The 17,101-nt window shown below is 39.0% G+C and overlaps 1 protein-coding gene across 2 annotated transcripts in view; it reads left to right on the forward strand.

The window, feature by feature from the left end:
• Positions 1–17,101, forward strand: part of ASAP2 (ArfGAP with SH3 domain, ankyrin repeat and PH domain 2) — a 281,424-nt gene that overhangs the window by 185,086 nt on the left and 79,237 nt on the right. For both annotated transcript variants that reach the window (XM_006863981.1, XM_006863980.1), the window contains exon 7: positions 3,183–3,268. In XM_006863981.1, coding sequence (XP_006864043.1) covers positions 3,183–3,268 — 86 coding nt within the window. The remainder of the gene's footprint in view (positions 1–3,182; positions 3,269–17,101) is intronic.

Genomic DNA, 17,101 nt, shown 5'->3' on the forward strand with positions numbered 1-17,101 from the left:
AAGCTGTGAAACCTTTTCTTCCAAATACATTTAAAAAGAAATTCGGTTAAGTTGGTAATACAGATCTTCTGTGAATGAATAAGATGTGACTGGCCTTGTCTTCCTTCTTTATTGATTATAAAAGTGATTGTGATTATTAGTTTCTGTTTCAGAATATTAGTCAATGTCCACCCCCCCCAAATCACCTTTTAACTGAACATCTTTTATACCTCCCAATGATTTGTATAAAAAGTATCATCCTTTACAGTGTTTTATAACTTGATTATTATCACTCACTAGTATGACATGGGCATCTTTCCATGACAGGAAGTCTCGGTTTTATTGGATACAATGGCTGCATAGTAGTTTAATTTTATCATTATTGTTGTTATGGGATGCCCTAGACTTTGATTCCATTTACATTCATTGCATTTGGGTTATGGCCATTGTTCACTTTTACCAACACAATTGCAATGAACTTTGCTGTTCATCTTTATAAACTTTTATAATTATTTCCTTAGAAGTAAGTTCCTGTAAGTAAATTTTCTGCTCCCATAATGGTTTACAGCCTTGGAAACCCTATACAGGTCAAACAGTGTGTTAGGTGCTGTTGAGTTGGTTCCCCCTCACAGTGACCCAGTCTTTTGCCATTCTCACAGTTGTGATGTTTGAGCCCATTGTTGCTGCCTCTGTATCAGGTTGTCTTGTTGGGGCCTTTCTCTTTTTTGCCGACCCTCCACTTTGCCAAACATGTTGTCCTTCTCCAGGGACAGGTCCTTCCTGATAACAAGTTCAAAATATGAGAGTCGAAGTCTCACCATCGTGGCTTCTAAGAAGCATTCTGGCTGCACTTCTCCCAACACAGATATGTTTGTTCTTGCATTTCCACGGTACTTTTAATATTCTTCTCCAACACCATAATTCAAGTGTATTGATTCCTCTCCAGTCTTCCTTATTCATTGTCCAGTCTTCCTTATTCATTGATCTTTATCAGTAAATATTTTAAGTCCTCTTCTCTTTCAGCAAGCAATTTTATATCATCCACATATCTTGGGTAATGTGTCTTCTTCCAATCCTCATGCCACATTCTTTGTTTTATAAGCCAGCTTCTCGGATTATTTGCTCAGCATACAGATTGGATTGTTGTTGTTAAATTCTGTCGAGTTGGTTCTGACTCATAGCGACCCTGTATAGAATTTCCGAGGAGTGGCTGGTGAATTTGAACTGCCAACTTTTCAGTTCCAGCGACCTTTCTGTCCTGTGCTTATCTTATAGTGCCACAGCAGGATTCCACAGATTGAATAAGTATGGTGCACACCTTTCCTGATTTAAACCATTCCATGTTCCTTTTTCTGTCCTACCTACTGCCTTTTGGTCTGTGTACAGGTTTCTCATGAGCACAATTAAGTCTCTGAAATACCCATTTGTCACAATATTATCCATAGTTTGTCATGATCTACCCAGTTGAATGCCTTTACATAGTCAATAAAGCATAAGTAAACATCTTGTTGATATTTTCTTCTTTCGGTCAAGATCCCATCTGACATCAGCAATGATATCCCTAATTCCACATTTTCTTCTGAATCTGACATGAATTTCTGGCAGTTCTCTCTTCTGGCATTTCTAATGTTGCAACCATTTAAAAAATTATTTTCAGCAAAATTTTACTTGCATGTGATATTAATGATATTGTTTGATGATGTCTGTATTCTGTTCGGTCCCCTCTCTTTGGAATGGGCATGAATATGATCCAATAACTTGGCCAGGTTAGCTGGCCAACCGAAAGCCAAAAACCAAATGCCTGGCCATTGTGTTGGTTTTAGACTCTATAGGATGGAAGGTTTTCTAGGAAACTGGTTTATAGGCTATAATCTTTACAGCAGTATACTGTCGCTTCTTTCTCTGGCAGAGCGGCTGGTGAGTTCAAACAACTGACCTTTTGGTTAGCAGTTTAGTGGCCGAGTCCTTCTTTAACCACCAGTGCTTTGAAAAGGTGTACACATTTTAAATTTTAACATCTAATAACCAGCAGTGAATAAGTAATCAAAAAGGAGGCGGTTACAGGCAGAAAAAAACTTTAGGGTTAACAGTTTCAGAGCAGTTTTCAACAAACCTGGGTGGTCACTTGTTTGTTTTACAGATGAGAAGCCCGTGGAGCTCACCATGTCCAGAGTGTTTGGTCAGTCAGTTTTAGAGGTGTTGTCTGGTTTTTTGATAGGGTGTTCTCCTATCAAATTTATGGAGGCCCTTCTCTATAAATTGTTGTTGTTGTTGTTAAGTGCCATCAAGTTGGTTCCAACTTATAACCACCCTGTGTAGAGTTATCAGGAGTCCTGACCTGGTGCTGTAGGATAAAGCATTAAACCACAAGGTCCATATGAACCACAAGGTTGATGGTTCAAACTCACCAGCTGCTCCTTGGAAACCCTGTACAGGGTTGCTATGAGTCAGAATCAACTCAATGACACTTAACAACAGTGTAGCATTCCCAAGGAGTGATCCACCCACCTTGTGGTTAGCAAGCAGTCCAGTACTTATCCTACAGTGCCATAGCAGGACACCTATAAATCTTCAGGAAAGAACAAATACCTTTACAAATGCTAGATTCCCCAAGACCTCCTGCTGTCTTAGTTAATGAATTCTCCAAGTAAAAATAGCTTTAATTCATTCCAATTTATGATTCCATTTTATCACCATTTTTTGTTTTTGAGGGTTTTTTTGTTTGTTTGTCTGTTTGTTTGTTTTTACATGTAGGGAGATTATGAATTTAAATATCTTGGGATCAGAGACATGGTGACAGGGTCTCAACCACAAAGAATTATCAGTATTCTAGACCTGTCTAAAGACAGGAAACTGGGACAGAAGTGTGTGAACAGGGTTATTCAACATAGTTAGAAATCCCATTCATTCTGATTCTTCTATGCAAATAGAATAAAATTTTGGCCTAGTAGGTTGAGTTAAAATGTCTTATTACTGGTAGTTCTGGGCCCCTAACCATTTAAGAACCTGGCATCAGATAATTCATATAGCACCAAATATAAGAAACTCTTAGCTATAGCATTCAAAAAGGTTTATTAAGATTCTCCCATGAGTTCTATCAATTTTAAAAGATGTCAGAGAAGTAGAAGAAATCATCACTGTTTTCAGACGCTCATATTCTACTCATTTCTATGACATTTCCTTTTTTTTTTTCTCTTTAACAGTATCTGCTGAAGGTCAATGAAATTAAGATAAAAAAAGGAGTGGATTTGCTTCAAAATCTGATCAAATATTTTCATGCCCAATGCAAGTAAGTTTTCTTTCTTTCTCGTGATCTTATTTTCAATGTCTTTCTCCTTGTGGAAATTTCTAATATAGCTATAGCATTTTATTAAGGAAATAAACACACTTAAAAATGTATAATAACAGGAATGAACTTCAAATATACACTATGTCATGGATGAACCTTGAAAGTAGTATGATATATGAAAGGAGCTAGGCATAAAGGAGCATACACTATGTAATTTCATGTCTAGACAAGTCTCAGAATAGGCAAATCCATAGGGACTGAAAATAGATCAGTGGTTGCCAGGGGATGCAGAAAGGAGACAATAGGGAGTGACTGCTAAAATGTACAAGGGTTTCTTTTTGGGGTGATGAAAGTATTCTGGAATTAGTGATAATGGTTGCACAATATGTAAATATACTAAAATTCACTGATTTGTACATTTTAAAAGGATGAATTTTATGACATGAGAATAATATTCTCAATTTTAAAATAAGCAGGTATATATTAAAAAAATCTGTAGCCATTATTGTCTTCATTTCTTAGTGTTGCTGCAACAGAAATACTATAAGTGGATGGTTTTCAAGAACGGAGATTTAGTTTCTCACAGTTGGGAAGGCTAGAAATCCCAATGTAACTCTAGGGAAGGTTCTATGTCAGCTCTAGAGGAAGAGGCTTGTCTCAGCTTCTGTAGCTCCATTGTGCCTTAGGTCCTTGATGAGCTCCACATGGCACCTGTCTTCCCCCCTTTGTGCTGGCTTCTCTGTGTCTAATCTTCTCTTTATTTCTTAAAAGTCATTAATTAGGCTTAAAAACACACCTTACATTGCTATGGCACATTAACATAACAAAGAAAAACCTATTCCTAAATGGGATTGCATCCGCAGGTGGTGGTGTTGTGTGCCATCTAATCAGTTCAGAATAATTCTAACCTGTATAGGGTTTCCAAAGCTTCTAAGTCTTTGCAGAAGGAGAAAACGTCACCTTTCTTCTCTAGAGCAGCTGATGGGCTTGATCTACAGACCTTGTGGGTTGCTTTTCCTACAGAGCCACACCACTGGAACGTTGTTGAGTGTCTGCAGGTTGGTTCTAACTCACAATAACCCTTTTACAGCACAGGTGGGGAACGTCTGGCCTGAGGATTGTATAACGCCCATGAAATCCTTTGGTCTGCCCCCAGCAAGGCAACCACAGTTCCAGCCATCACATTGGTGGTAGTGGTGGTGGTTATGTGCCGTGAAGTCGGTTCCAACTCATAACGACCCTGTCTGGGGTTTCCGAGGCTGTGAATCTTTATGGAAGCAGAAAGCCTCATCTTTCTCCCGCAGCGTGACTGGCAGTTTTGCACTGTGGACCTTGAGGTTACTAGCAGCTTAGTTTGTAATCCACTATTCTACTAGAGATCCTTAGCCATCATATTGTTATTGTTGTTAAGTGCCGTTGAATTGACTCCAACTCATAGCGATCCTATATAGGGTTTCCAGGGAGCAGCTGATGGGTTTGATCTGCTGACCTTGTGGTTTGCAGTCCAGTTCTTATCCTACAGCACCATACCAACCATTATATTGCTGTTTTTATGTGCTATTGAGTCGTACCGACTCACAGTGACCCTGTGCACAACAGAGCAAAACACTGCCCGGTCCTGGACCAACCTCCCAATCATTGCTACATTTGAGTCCATTGATGCTGCCACTGTGTCATTCCATCTTACTGAGAGTCTTCCTTTTTTCTTCAACCCTCCACTTTACCAAGCATGATATCCTTCTCTAGGGACTTGTCCCTCCTGACAATATGTCCAACGTATGAAAGACAAAGTCTGGCCATCCTGGCCTCCAAGAAGCACTCTGACTGTACTTCTTCCAACATAGATGATCTATTCTTTTGACAGTTCATGGTACTTTGAATATTCTCCTCCAACACCATAATTCAATTGCATCAATTCTTCAATGGTCTTCCTTATTCACTATCCAACTTTTGCATGCATATGAGGTTATTGAAGATACCATGACATGGGGTCAGATGCACCCTAGTCCTCAAACTGACATCTTTGCTCTTCAACACTTTAAAGAAGTCTTGTGCAGCAGATTTGCCAAGTACAATACATCATTTGATTTCTTGGCTGCTGCTTCCATGAGTGTTGATGGTTGATCCAAACAAATTGAAAACTTTGACAACTTTAGGTTTTTCTCCATTTATGTGGCTATTGTTTGTTAGACCTGTGAGGATTTTTGTTTTCTTTACATTGAGGTGCAATCCATAATGAAAGTCGTGGTCTTTAATCTTCATCAATAAGTGTTTTAAGTATTCTTCACTTTTAGCTAGCAAGGTTGTATCATCTGTTGGTATTGTAGGTTGTTAGTGAGTCTGCCTCCAATCCTGATGCCACGTTTTTCTTCATATAATGCAGCTTCTCAAATTATTTGTACAGCATACAGATTGAATAAGTATGATGAAAGCATGCAACCCTGACGCACACCTTTCCTGATTTGAAACTGTTCAGTGTTCTCTTGTTCTGGTCGCACAACTGCCTCTTGGTCTATATACAGTTTCCTCATGAGCATAATGAAGTGTTCTGGAATACTCATACCACGCAATATTGTCCATACTTGTCATGAGCCACACAGTAGAAAACCTATGTGTGGTCAATAAAGCACAATAAACATATTTCTGGTATTCTCTGCTGTCAGCCAATGTCTGTCTGACGTCAGCAATGATATCCCTCGTTCCATGTCCTCTTCTGAACTTGGCTTGAACCTCTGGAAGTTCTCTGTCAGTGTATGATTACAGTCTGTTTTTGTATTATCTTTAGTAAAACTTTACTTGCATGGGATATCAAAGATATTGTCCGATAATTTCTATATTCTTTGGAATGGGCACAAATATAGGTCTCTTCCAGTCAGTTGGCCAGGTAGTATCTTCCAAATTTCTTGGCATGGATGAGTGAGTGCCTCCAGTGCCGTATCACTTTATTGAAAGATTTCAACTTGTATTCCGTCAATTCCTGGTGCCTTATTCTTTGCCAATGACTTCAGTGCACTTTGGACTTCTAACTTCGGTATCATCGGCTCTAGATGATATGCTACCTCTTGAGATGGTTTAACATCGACCATTTCTTTTTGGTACAATGACTCTGTGCATTGCTTCCATCTTCTTTTAATGCTATCTTTATCATTCAGTATTTTGCCCATAGAATCCTTCAGTACCGCAAGTCAAGGTTTGAATTTTTTCTTCATTTTCTTCAGCTTGAGGAATGTTGAACATGTTCTTTCCTTTTGGCTTTCTAACTCCAGGTCTTTATACACTTTGTTTTAATATTTGACTTTGTCTTCTTGATCTGACCTTCAAAATTTTCTGTTGAGCTCTTGTACCTCTTTACTTCTTCCAACATTTACTTCTTCCATTTGCATCTCTATACTGGAGAGCAAGTTTCATAGTCTCTTCTGACATCTGGTTTTGGTCTTTATCTTCTCATCTTCTCAGTGACCTTTTGCTTTCTTCCTATATGATGTTCTTCATGTCATTCCACAACTCTTTCTTCTTGGGTCTTTAGTGTCTAATGCATCATATCTGTTATTTAGGTGATCTCTAAATTCAGGTGGAATATATTCAAGGTGATATTTTGGCTCTCGTGGACTTGTTTTCATTTTCTTCAGCTTCAGCATATGAATAATTAATGGTCTTTTCCAGAGTCTGCCCTTGGCCTTGTTTTGACTGATGATAATGGAGCTTTTCCACCATCTCTTTCCACAGATGTAGTCAATTTGATTTTTGTGTATTCCATCTGGTAAGGTCCCCGTGTATAGTCATCTTTTATGTTGTTTATACCATCACATTAGGGTGAATTAATTAGGGGTGACCAAATATTGCAGGCCAGTTCTTAAGTTGATAATTTTGTGTGGCCTGCAGATAACATTACAGATTTGGGCAGAAAAAAGATTCCTAACCCCTGCTGTATAGGCTTTCTGAAAAACAGTTGCTAGGTTTGAACCCCTGACCTTGTGGCTAGCAGTCCACTGCTTATCATACAGCACCATACCATGACTTCACATGCATCTATGTTCTTGTTGTCAAGTGCCATCAAGTCAGTTCCAACTCATAGCAACCCTGTGTAAGGTTTCAAGAGCAGTTGATAAGTTTGAACCACCATCCTTGTGGTTCAGTGCATTATCCTGCTGTGCATAGGTATTGTTGTTGTTGTTGTTGTATACCGTGGAGTCGGTTCCGACTCTTAGTGACCCTGCACAGGGTTTCCGAGGCTATAAATCTTTATGGGAACAGAAGGCCTCATCTTTCTCCCGCGGAACCACTGGTAGTTTCGAACTGCTGACCTTGAGATTGGCAGCCCGACTCTTAACCACTATGCTACCAGAGTTCCTTAGGTTATAGGGGTTAGGATTTCTCTAGGCATGGAGGATAGGGGCAGCACACAGTTAACACAGAAGATGATAGGTTCAAAAAATTTTTATGGAAAAATTCCATTATATTTTCATTTTGTTTTCCACAGACTTTTAAAAGATCCTTTGTATATCTATTTTTGTTCCTTTATTTATTTATTGAAGAGGCATATACTTGTGTGATCTAACACATGATAGATTCTCAAATGCTTGCTGTTTGTTAACAGAGAGATAAGATGCAGTGTATTACACTAAGGAAATACTTTTTGATGTTATTAGTCCTATAAAGCAAATGATAGTAATAAGTAAAGGAGCCTGTACTCATATGTAGAAGAGAACCAGAAACTTAACTGTTCAAGATTCAGTCTTGCCATGTATATTGTTTCTCATGTTGGGTACCAAATCATTTCTGATACATACCCAAGCCATGTGACAGAACTGCTCTATGGGTTCAAACTGCCAACCTTTCGGTTAGCTGCTGAGCATTTAACCGTTGTACCACCAGGGCTCCACCTTATGTATTTGTTGTGCCATTGAGTCAATTAGAACTCACAACAACCCTATGCTGGTGTTAAGTGGCCTCAAGTCAATTCCGACTCATAGGGACCCTGTACAGGGTTTATAAGGAGTGGCTGTTAGGATTGAAATGCTGACCGTGAAGTTAACAGTTCAGTGGTTATTGTGCAGTACCACAGCAGGACTCCTCAGAGTCAGACAGAATAAAACTGCCCAATGGGGTTTTTTTATACTATAATCTTTATAGGAGCAGATTACTAGGTCCTTTCTCTCAAAGAGTGGCTGAGGTGTTCCTATTACTCACCTTTCTTTCAGTTAGCAGCTGAGCGTTTAATATCTGCACCACCTCCTTCCACGTTTATTCCCTCAACTCTCAGCCTTGTTTTCTTTTCCCATTCTCTTCCTACTTCTAAGCCTTGACACTCATTCATTAATATAAAACAAGCCCCTGACTCCTTCACTCAGTCATTCAACAAACTTGTATTGATGTATGTCCTATATATAAGTAAGTTGCTGGAATTTTAAAGGTTTTAGATTTTGTTCTAAGTGTATTGGGAACTCTTGAAATGTTTAAAGCGGGAAATGCATATTGTACATTATTTGTTGAGCTTCCTACTATGTATCAAGCACCATCTGAGGCTCTGGTGATACAGTTAGAAGGGAAACAAAGTTCTTACCCTTGTGGTCCTTCAGCTTTATTGAGGGAGTGACATATGATAAGCACATATGTAAATTTATTAAATAATTTTAGGTAGTGAACATGGCTGTGGGGAAAAACAACAAAACATCTAAGCACTGTGATGAGATAAAGACAGTGGTGATGGTTGGAAACAACAGGGAACGCTTCTGTGACCCCATTTCTATTTTAACTCAATAACTCTGTGAAGAGGGAATCTGATGTGCCAGACAGAGTAGCATGGGGTGATCACTTTGTGGGCAACTCTCATTCCACTGCAGTCCAAAGATGATTATGTCTTGGCATAGAGAGGACTGGACTGGATGGAGAAATGCTTTGTAAGTTGAATTGCCACATAGATCTACTTAACCTTTTTCTGAACAGGCCTGTCCCCACACTGCTGTATCTTGCACACATTGTTTTTCTGTAATGCCATTCTCTCCCCTCTGTGCCGCCTTCCCTAATTTTTGTTCCGTCCTAAGACCTAGCTCATATATAATTTCTACTTTGAAGGCATTCTTGTTTTCTAAAGATAAAATTACTTCTCTTCCTCTGTGTTACCACTATACCAATGTCTCTGTGTCCCATTGAGCTAAAAACTATAAGGAAAGGGCCTGTAGTCTTTGTTTTCTTGTAACCTACAATGCATGGTGTATTTGCCTTGCAAATACTTGCAGAAGTTGGTTGCACTGTTGAATGGAACTGAGGTCTGCTTTGGAATTCTTAACACATCTCTGATGACATTGCATTTCTAAAGCAATTGAGGTCAAACAGTAAGGAAGATGTTCTGAGTGATTCATTCTAGGTTAAATGAAGAGCTCCATGCTTGGAAAACAGCTTCAGAGGGTGGAAAAGATCCCTAGTTTGTAGAATATTCAAGGTGAGTTATTTTATACAGACTCAAAATCCTAAATTTGTGATTAATGTACAAAGTACTCCTTCAGTTCCTATCCTAGTAACTTGATGCAAGGAGGCAATTTAGGAAGTGGTCGGTTGCTTCCTTGCTGATATTTTGTTTCTAAGATGCTATTCTGGGATTTCCTTTTTTCTTTATTTTGCCTAAACTGATCAGTTGGGTAGCAACAGACCACTTGTGGAAGAGTGAAATGGTTGGCCTTTTATGGGCATAAGCTCAGTAACCTTTTTAAATGATGAATCTTCCATTACTTGCTATTTGATGAGAGAGAGCGCGAACTCAGAGAATACATACACTGTATGCGCGTCAAATTATTTTAGCAGGCTGTTGTTGCCGCTGTCGTTAGATGCTGTCAACACATAACGACCCTATATGCACAACAGAACAAACACACCTGGTTGGTGCCATCCTCACAATAATTCTCACACTTTAGCCCATTACTGCTGTCACTGTGCTGATTCAAGTCTTTGGAGTGGGCGGTTGGGGGAGGGGGGTGCATCTTTTGCTTTTTCCGCTGACCCTCCACCTTACCAAGCATGAGGTCCTTCTCCAAGGACTGGTTCCTTCCTGATAACATGTTCAAAGTATGAGAGATGAAGTCTGGCCATCCTGGCTTGTAAGGAGCATTCTGGGTATACTAATTCCAACACAGATTTATTTGTTCTTCTGGCAATCTATGGTAATTTCAATTTCTTCTCCAACACCATAACTCAAATGCATCAATTCTTCTACGGTCTTCTTGCTTCATTGTCCACAGGAGGCTATTAACAATACAGTGGCTTGGGCCAGGCACACCTTAGTACTCAAACTGGTATCTTTGTTCTTGAACATTTTAAAGAGGTCTTGTGCAGCACATATCCCTAATGCAATAAATACATCATTGGATTTCTTGACTACTGCTTCCATGAGTGTTAATAGTGCATCCAAGCAAAATAAAGTCCTTGACAACTTCAGTCTTTTCTCTATTTATCATGATGTTATTCACTGATCCAGGTATGATGATTTTTTAACTTTCTTTACATTGAGGTACAATAAATTATGAAAGCTATAAACTTTGATCTTAATCAGTAAGTATTATAAGTCCTCTTCAACCAACATGCAAGGTTGGATCTGCATGTCGCAGGTTGTTAACGTGTATTCCTTCAATTTTGATGCCACATTCTTTGTCATATAATCCAATTTTTCAGATTATTTGTTCAGCATACAGGTTAAATAAGTATGGTAAAAGAATACAACCTGGGCACACACCTTTCTTGATTTTAAACCATTGTTCTGTTCAAAGGGCTGCCTCTTGGTATATATGCAGGTTCCTCGTGAACACAATTAAGTATTTTGGAATATCCATTCTTCGGTATTCTCCAAAGCTTGTCATGATCCACACAGTGGGAAGCCTTTCCATAGTTAATAAAGCACAAGTAAGCATTTTTATGGTATTCTTTGCTCTCAGCCAAGATCATCTGACATCAACAATGATATCCTTCATTCCATGTCCTTTTCTGAATCTGGCTTCAATTTCTGGCAGTTCCTTGTTGATGTACTGTTGCAGTTCTTTTTTAATTATCTTCAGCAAAATTTTACTTGCATATGATACTAATGGTATTGTTTGATGATTTCTGCATTCCATTGGGTCATCTCTCTTTGGAATGGACACAAATATTGATCTCTTCCAATTGGTTGACCAGGTAGCTGTCTTCCACATTTCTTGGCATAGATGGGTGATTCCTTCAAGTGTTTTCATCAGTTTGTTGAAATTTTTCCGTTTGTATTCCATCATTTCCTGGTGTTTTTCACCAGTGCCTTCGGTACAGCTTGGATTTTTTTCCTTCAGTACCATCGGTTCTTGATCATATGCTACCTCTTATACTTTTTGTACAGTGACTAGGCATTCCTTCCATCTACTTTTATTAATGCTTTCTGTATCATTCAGTCATTTGCCCACAGAATCTGTCAGTATTGCAAGTTCAGGCTTTAATTTTTTTCTTCAGTTGTTTCAGCTTAAAAAATGCTAAGCATGTGCCTTCCTTTTGGTTTTCTAACTCCAGATCTTTGTATCATTCATTATAATACTTGACTTTGTCTTCTAGAGCTGCCCTGTGAATTTTTCTGTTCAACTCTTTTACTTGTGCATTTCTTCCATTCACTTTAGCATCTCTACACTGCAGAACAAGTCTTTTGACATCCATTTTGGTCTTTTCTTTCTTACCTGTCTTTTTTATGATCTTTTGCTTTTTTCCTTGTATGATGTTGTTGATGTCATCCCACAGCTTTTCTAGTCTTCAGTCATTAGTGTCTAATGCAGCAAATCTGTTCTTGAGTGGTTTTTAAATTCAAATGGGATATATTCAAGGCCATATATTGGCTCTCGTGTACGGCCATATATTGGCTCTTGTGTACTTGCTTTAATTTTCTTCAGCTTTATCCTGAACTTGCATATGAGAAGTTGATGGTTTGTTCCACAGTCTTCCCTGGCCTTGTTTGGCTTATGTTATGGAACTTTTTACCGTCTCATCCCTCAGATATAGTCAGTTTGATTTTTGTGTATTCTGTATGGTGAGTTCCATGTGTGCAGTTGCCTTTTATGTTATTTTTAAAAGATATTTGCAATGAAGAAGTCATTTGTCTTGCAAAATTCTGTCATGTGATCTCCACCATCATTTCTGTTACCAAGGCTGTAGTTTCCAACTACTCTACTGATCCTTCTTTATTTCCAACCTTTGCATCCATCACCAATAATTGGATTATATCTTGATTATGTTTGGTCATTTTCAGACTGAAGAAGTTGGTAGAATTCTTCAATGTCACCATCACTGGCTTTAGTGATTGGTGCATACATTTGCTGGTCTTCCTTGTATGCATATGGATGTTATCCTATCACAGACAGCATTGTTCTTTAAGATTGATCTTGATTCCATGGCTTGATGATCAGAACTCAACTAGAGGGATGATAAAGAAATTTGATACAGGAAGCAAGTGTAAATTGCTAAATTTGATGACTTTGACATGTAGCCCAAAATACAAACTGAGAGGGAAGCGGTCTTCACATGAAGAATCAAACCTATCCCCTCTGTACACAGGCTGACTTACAAGTTTTCAAGATGAAGTTTAGTTTCAGAGTGTGTAGGGGAAGGTAGAATTTCCACTGAATAGTTTGCATCTTGTCTAGATGGGTTTGGTGAAAGGAGATGGGGATAGGATACTTTTAATTTAATAGTGAGTAATTATCATGACTAATTACGATTGTCACAACTGTAAAGGTAGAAGTTGTATAACAAAAAGTGGGAAGTAGTTAATCTTACATTCCAGGAACAGAGGACCCTAGGACCATAAAGAGAGAAGAGCATGAGTGGAACATGGGACCCTAACCAGAGAAGCAGTGACACCAGAGATTGGGGCAGAGGTGATGGCATGGAAAGATAGAGCAGCTGAGGACTCTTAAGACTCATGGAAAGAGGAAGTCTGTGTGCTGGTGGCCAGGAGGCTGACTTGCTGAATGTGCCTTTGTTTAAACAATGATATATCCTACATGTTTTTGTGTACATCAAAAAAACAAGGAATAGAAGCAAATGCTGTTAAACAATAATACATGGAGGGGGTATTTTAATCATTGCAGTGAAGCAAAATAAAGTAGGTTGAGTACAAAAAACCCATGTAAACTATCACTCGATTTACAGTAAAAGAAAGAAAGAAAAAAGATCTTGAAATGTCCTTTTTGATAATGAATGCTATGCCATTCCTCTTGAATTTGCCGTTCCCAGCATAGAAATCATGTGATTGTCAGATTCAGAATGGCCAATACCAGAATATGGCCAATTTCTTAAGTAGATCACCAGACATTTTTTCAGTGGTGTTTCTGAGTAGATTTGAACCTGGAAATTTTTGGTTAGCAACTGAGCACATTAACACTTTCCAGGGACTCCTCGAGTTATTGTTGTTAGGTGCCATCGAGTCATTCCAACTCAGAGCAACCCTCTGTACAAAAAGCAAAACACTGTCTGGTCCTTCACCTTCTTACAATCATTGCCATGTTTGAGGCAATTGTAGCAGCCACTGTGTCAGTCCATCTCATTGGGCAGCTTCTTCTTTTTCTCTGATCCTCATCTTTATCAAACATGAGTCCTTCCCTTAGGGACTGGTCTTTCCTAATCACATGTCTGCTTAGACTGGGTTCTCTAAAGAAAGAAAACCAGTGAATCTTATAAACATATATTTAAAGGGAGGTTTATGCCAAGGAGTTGGCTCACAAAGTTGTAGAGACTAGCACATTTCAAGTCTATGGGTCAGATACCAGGCTGGAGGCTTCTGGTTCACAAAGCTGTAGGGACTGATGAACCCAAGTTCAATTGGTTAATCAGCAAGCTTCTGGCTGCAGAGGCAAATTAATCCAAGGTAAGATAGCAGGCTGCTGATGACTCCCAGGATTAGCAGGCAATACAACAGCTTTTGGCTCATGACCAAAGAGCTGGAGAATAGACGACAAGGCAGATGCAGGATCCAGACCCAACAGAAAGCAAGCCAGCTTTTTCCTCATTGTCCACATATATTGGGAGCAGGCCACACTACTGAGGAAATGTCCTTCAGTTGATCTGGTGTTCGTAGTAGATCTCACCAGGGAGGATTGGTGTTGCTTTTGTCAAGTTCCATTGAGTTGGTTCCAACTCATAGCAACCCTGTATAGGGTTTCTGAGGCTTAATTAAGTCTTTGCAGGAGCAGAAAATCTCATCTTTGTCCCTCAAAGAGGATTGTGGACTTGAACCATTGACCTTATTGTTTGCAGCCCAGAATTTACCATGACCTAAATGCTAAACTATGAGAATCATGACCTAGCCAAGTTGACCTAAAACCTTGACTATCACTGCATCCAAAGTACAAAAGACAAAGTTTCACTATATTTGTTTCTGAGGAGCATTCTGGCTATACTTCTAAGATTTGTTTGTTTTTCTGCCAGTCCATGATATACTTAATATCTTTGCCAACACCTTAATTCAAATGCACCTCTTCTTCGAGTTTCCTTAATCATTGTCCATCTTTTTTATGTATATGAGGCAGTTGAGAATACCATGGCTTGGGTCCGGTGCACTTTAGACCTCGAAGTGTCATCTTGCTGTTTAACACTGTAAAGAAGTCTTTTGCAGCGGATTTTCCCTGTGCAATACTCCATTTGATTTCATGACTCTTGCTTCCATGACCATTGATTGTGAATCCAAATAAAATGAATCTTGGAAAACTTCAGTCTACTCTCTGTCATGATGTTATTTATTGGTCCAAGTGTGAGACTATTTGTTTTCTTAACATTGAGTTATAATCCACCATGAAGGTTGTAGGCTTTGATTTTCATCAATAAGTGTTTCAAGTCCTCTTTACTTTCAGTAAGCAAGGTTGTATCATCTTCATAGCACAGCCTATATGAGTCTTCTCCAGTCCTGATGCCATGTTCTTTGTTCTTCATATAATCCACGTTTTCTGATTATTTGTTCAGTATACGGATTGAATAAGTATATTGAAAGGATTCAACCCTGATGTACACATCTCATTTAAAACCATTTAGTATCCCCTTGTTCTGGTTGAACAACTGCTTCCACATGAACACAGTTAGTGTTCTGGAATTCCCATTCTTCATAATATCCATACTTTATTCTGATTCATACAGTTTGTATGCATTTGCATAGTCAATAAAACACAGGTAAACATATTTCTCATAATCTCCTTTCAACCAAGATCCATCTGGCACCAATAAGATATCCCTAGTTCCATGTTCTCTTCAGAACCCATTTTGAACTATGTAGAAATGCATTATTTTGCTCTTTTCTCATTTTAGCTTTTGGGTTAAGTGTTTTTTCTTTCATTTAAGGAATTTGTTTTTAAGGAACAAATCTCACTTGTTTTTTTCTTTCATTTAAGAAATTTGTATTTCTACATAGTCCCTGTGGTGAGCATGGTGGCTCTATAGGGTGATAAGCATGGGACTGTGAACCACAAGGTTGGTGGTTTAAGCCCATCAGCCATTCTGCAGGAAAAAGACAAGGCTTTCTGCTCCCACAGACATTTATAAGTCTTGGAAACCCTTTACAGACAGGGTCACTATGAGTCAGAATTGACTAGAAGGCACTTAACAACAACAAATAGTCCTTGAATGATCCTGAATATTGGTCTTAACTGGTTTTTGAGAAAGAATATTGAATAGGGTAATCTTTAAAATAGTAATAGTGAAGTAAATAAGCAAAAGATGGTAATGAGAGTGAATGCTGACTTTATTTGTTCTTTGCACAAATGCCTGATGAGAACCATTGTGACTAGCAGTTGTGTGATGAACTTGGGCTATACAGAGTTGAATGAGACCTGGGTCCACCTGCCCTGGAGAAGCTTGCTGTGTTGAGCAGGGGGCAGGCAGGCAGATTGGTCAACAGATATACAGTGTCATGGTGTAAAGCCTATAAGGGGACTGAAAGTCAGAGATCCTTGGAAAGACTGAAAGTCAGAGATCCTTGGAAAGGGCTCTTAGTGGGAACTTGAAGTGTGAATCTAAGCAAACTAAAACCCAGATCCTTTGCTGTTAAGTTGATTCCAAATCATGGTAACCCCAACCCCGTGTTTTATAGAGTACTCCTGCTCCATAGGGTTTCCTTGGCTGTAGTCTTCATGGTAGCTGATCACCAGGCCTCTCTTCCACAGTGCTGTTGGGTTCAAGCCATGAGAGCAAACCATTTGTACCACTCAGGAACCTCATCAGTCCAATCTTTATGTTTTCAAGGCCCATGGGTGGGACAGTTTTTACTTAGCTGCAAACTGAAAGATTGGTGATTTGGATCCACCCAGTGCTGCTGCCTAGTAATCGCCTTCCTTTGAAAACCCAATGGAGTAGTTTACTCTAAAGCATATGAGGTCTCACTATGTGTGAGAATTGAATTGTGGCAACAGGTTATATTGTAAGAGTGTGAGAATTTGATCATGTAGTGTACAAAAACGTATAATAAATTTTTTTTTATTTGTTAATGTTGATGATAAAGTTCTTTTATGGAAGCTTGAGAAAATGCTGTTCGTGGTTTTTAACTTAAGAAAAATTTGCCAGGTATTTGTACTTAGGAATGTCACAGTGATAATAGTAAGCACAGGGACTGGGCTCCTCCTCTTTGCTTTCTCTAATGCCAGGGTTGGTGTCAGTTTGAAGGTATATCTCAGTACCAAAACATGCCTTCACGCATCCCTGAGACAAGATGGTGAAGGTCGGAGTCAACGGATTTGGCCGCATTGGGCGCCTGGTCACCAGGGCTGCTTTTAACTCTGGCAAAGTAGATGTTGTTGCCATCAACGACCCCTTCATTGACCTCAACTACATGGTATATATGTTCCAGTATGA

Source organism: Chrysochloris asiatica, unplaced genomic scaffold, assembly GCF_000296735.1.
Source record: "Chrysochloris asiatica unplaced genomic scaffold, ChrAsi1.0 scaffold00058, whole genome shotgun sequence".
NCBI classification, from domain to species: Eukaryota; Metazoa; Chordata; class Mammalia; order Afrosoricida; family Chrysochloridae; genus Chrysochloris; species Chrysochloris asiatica.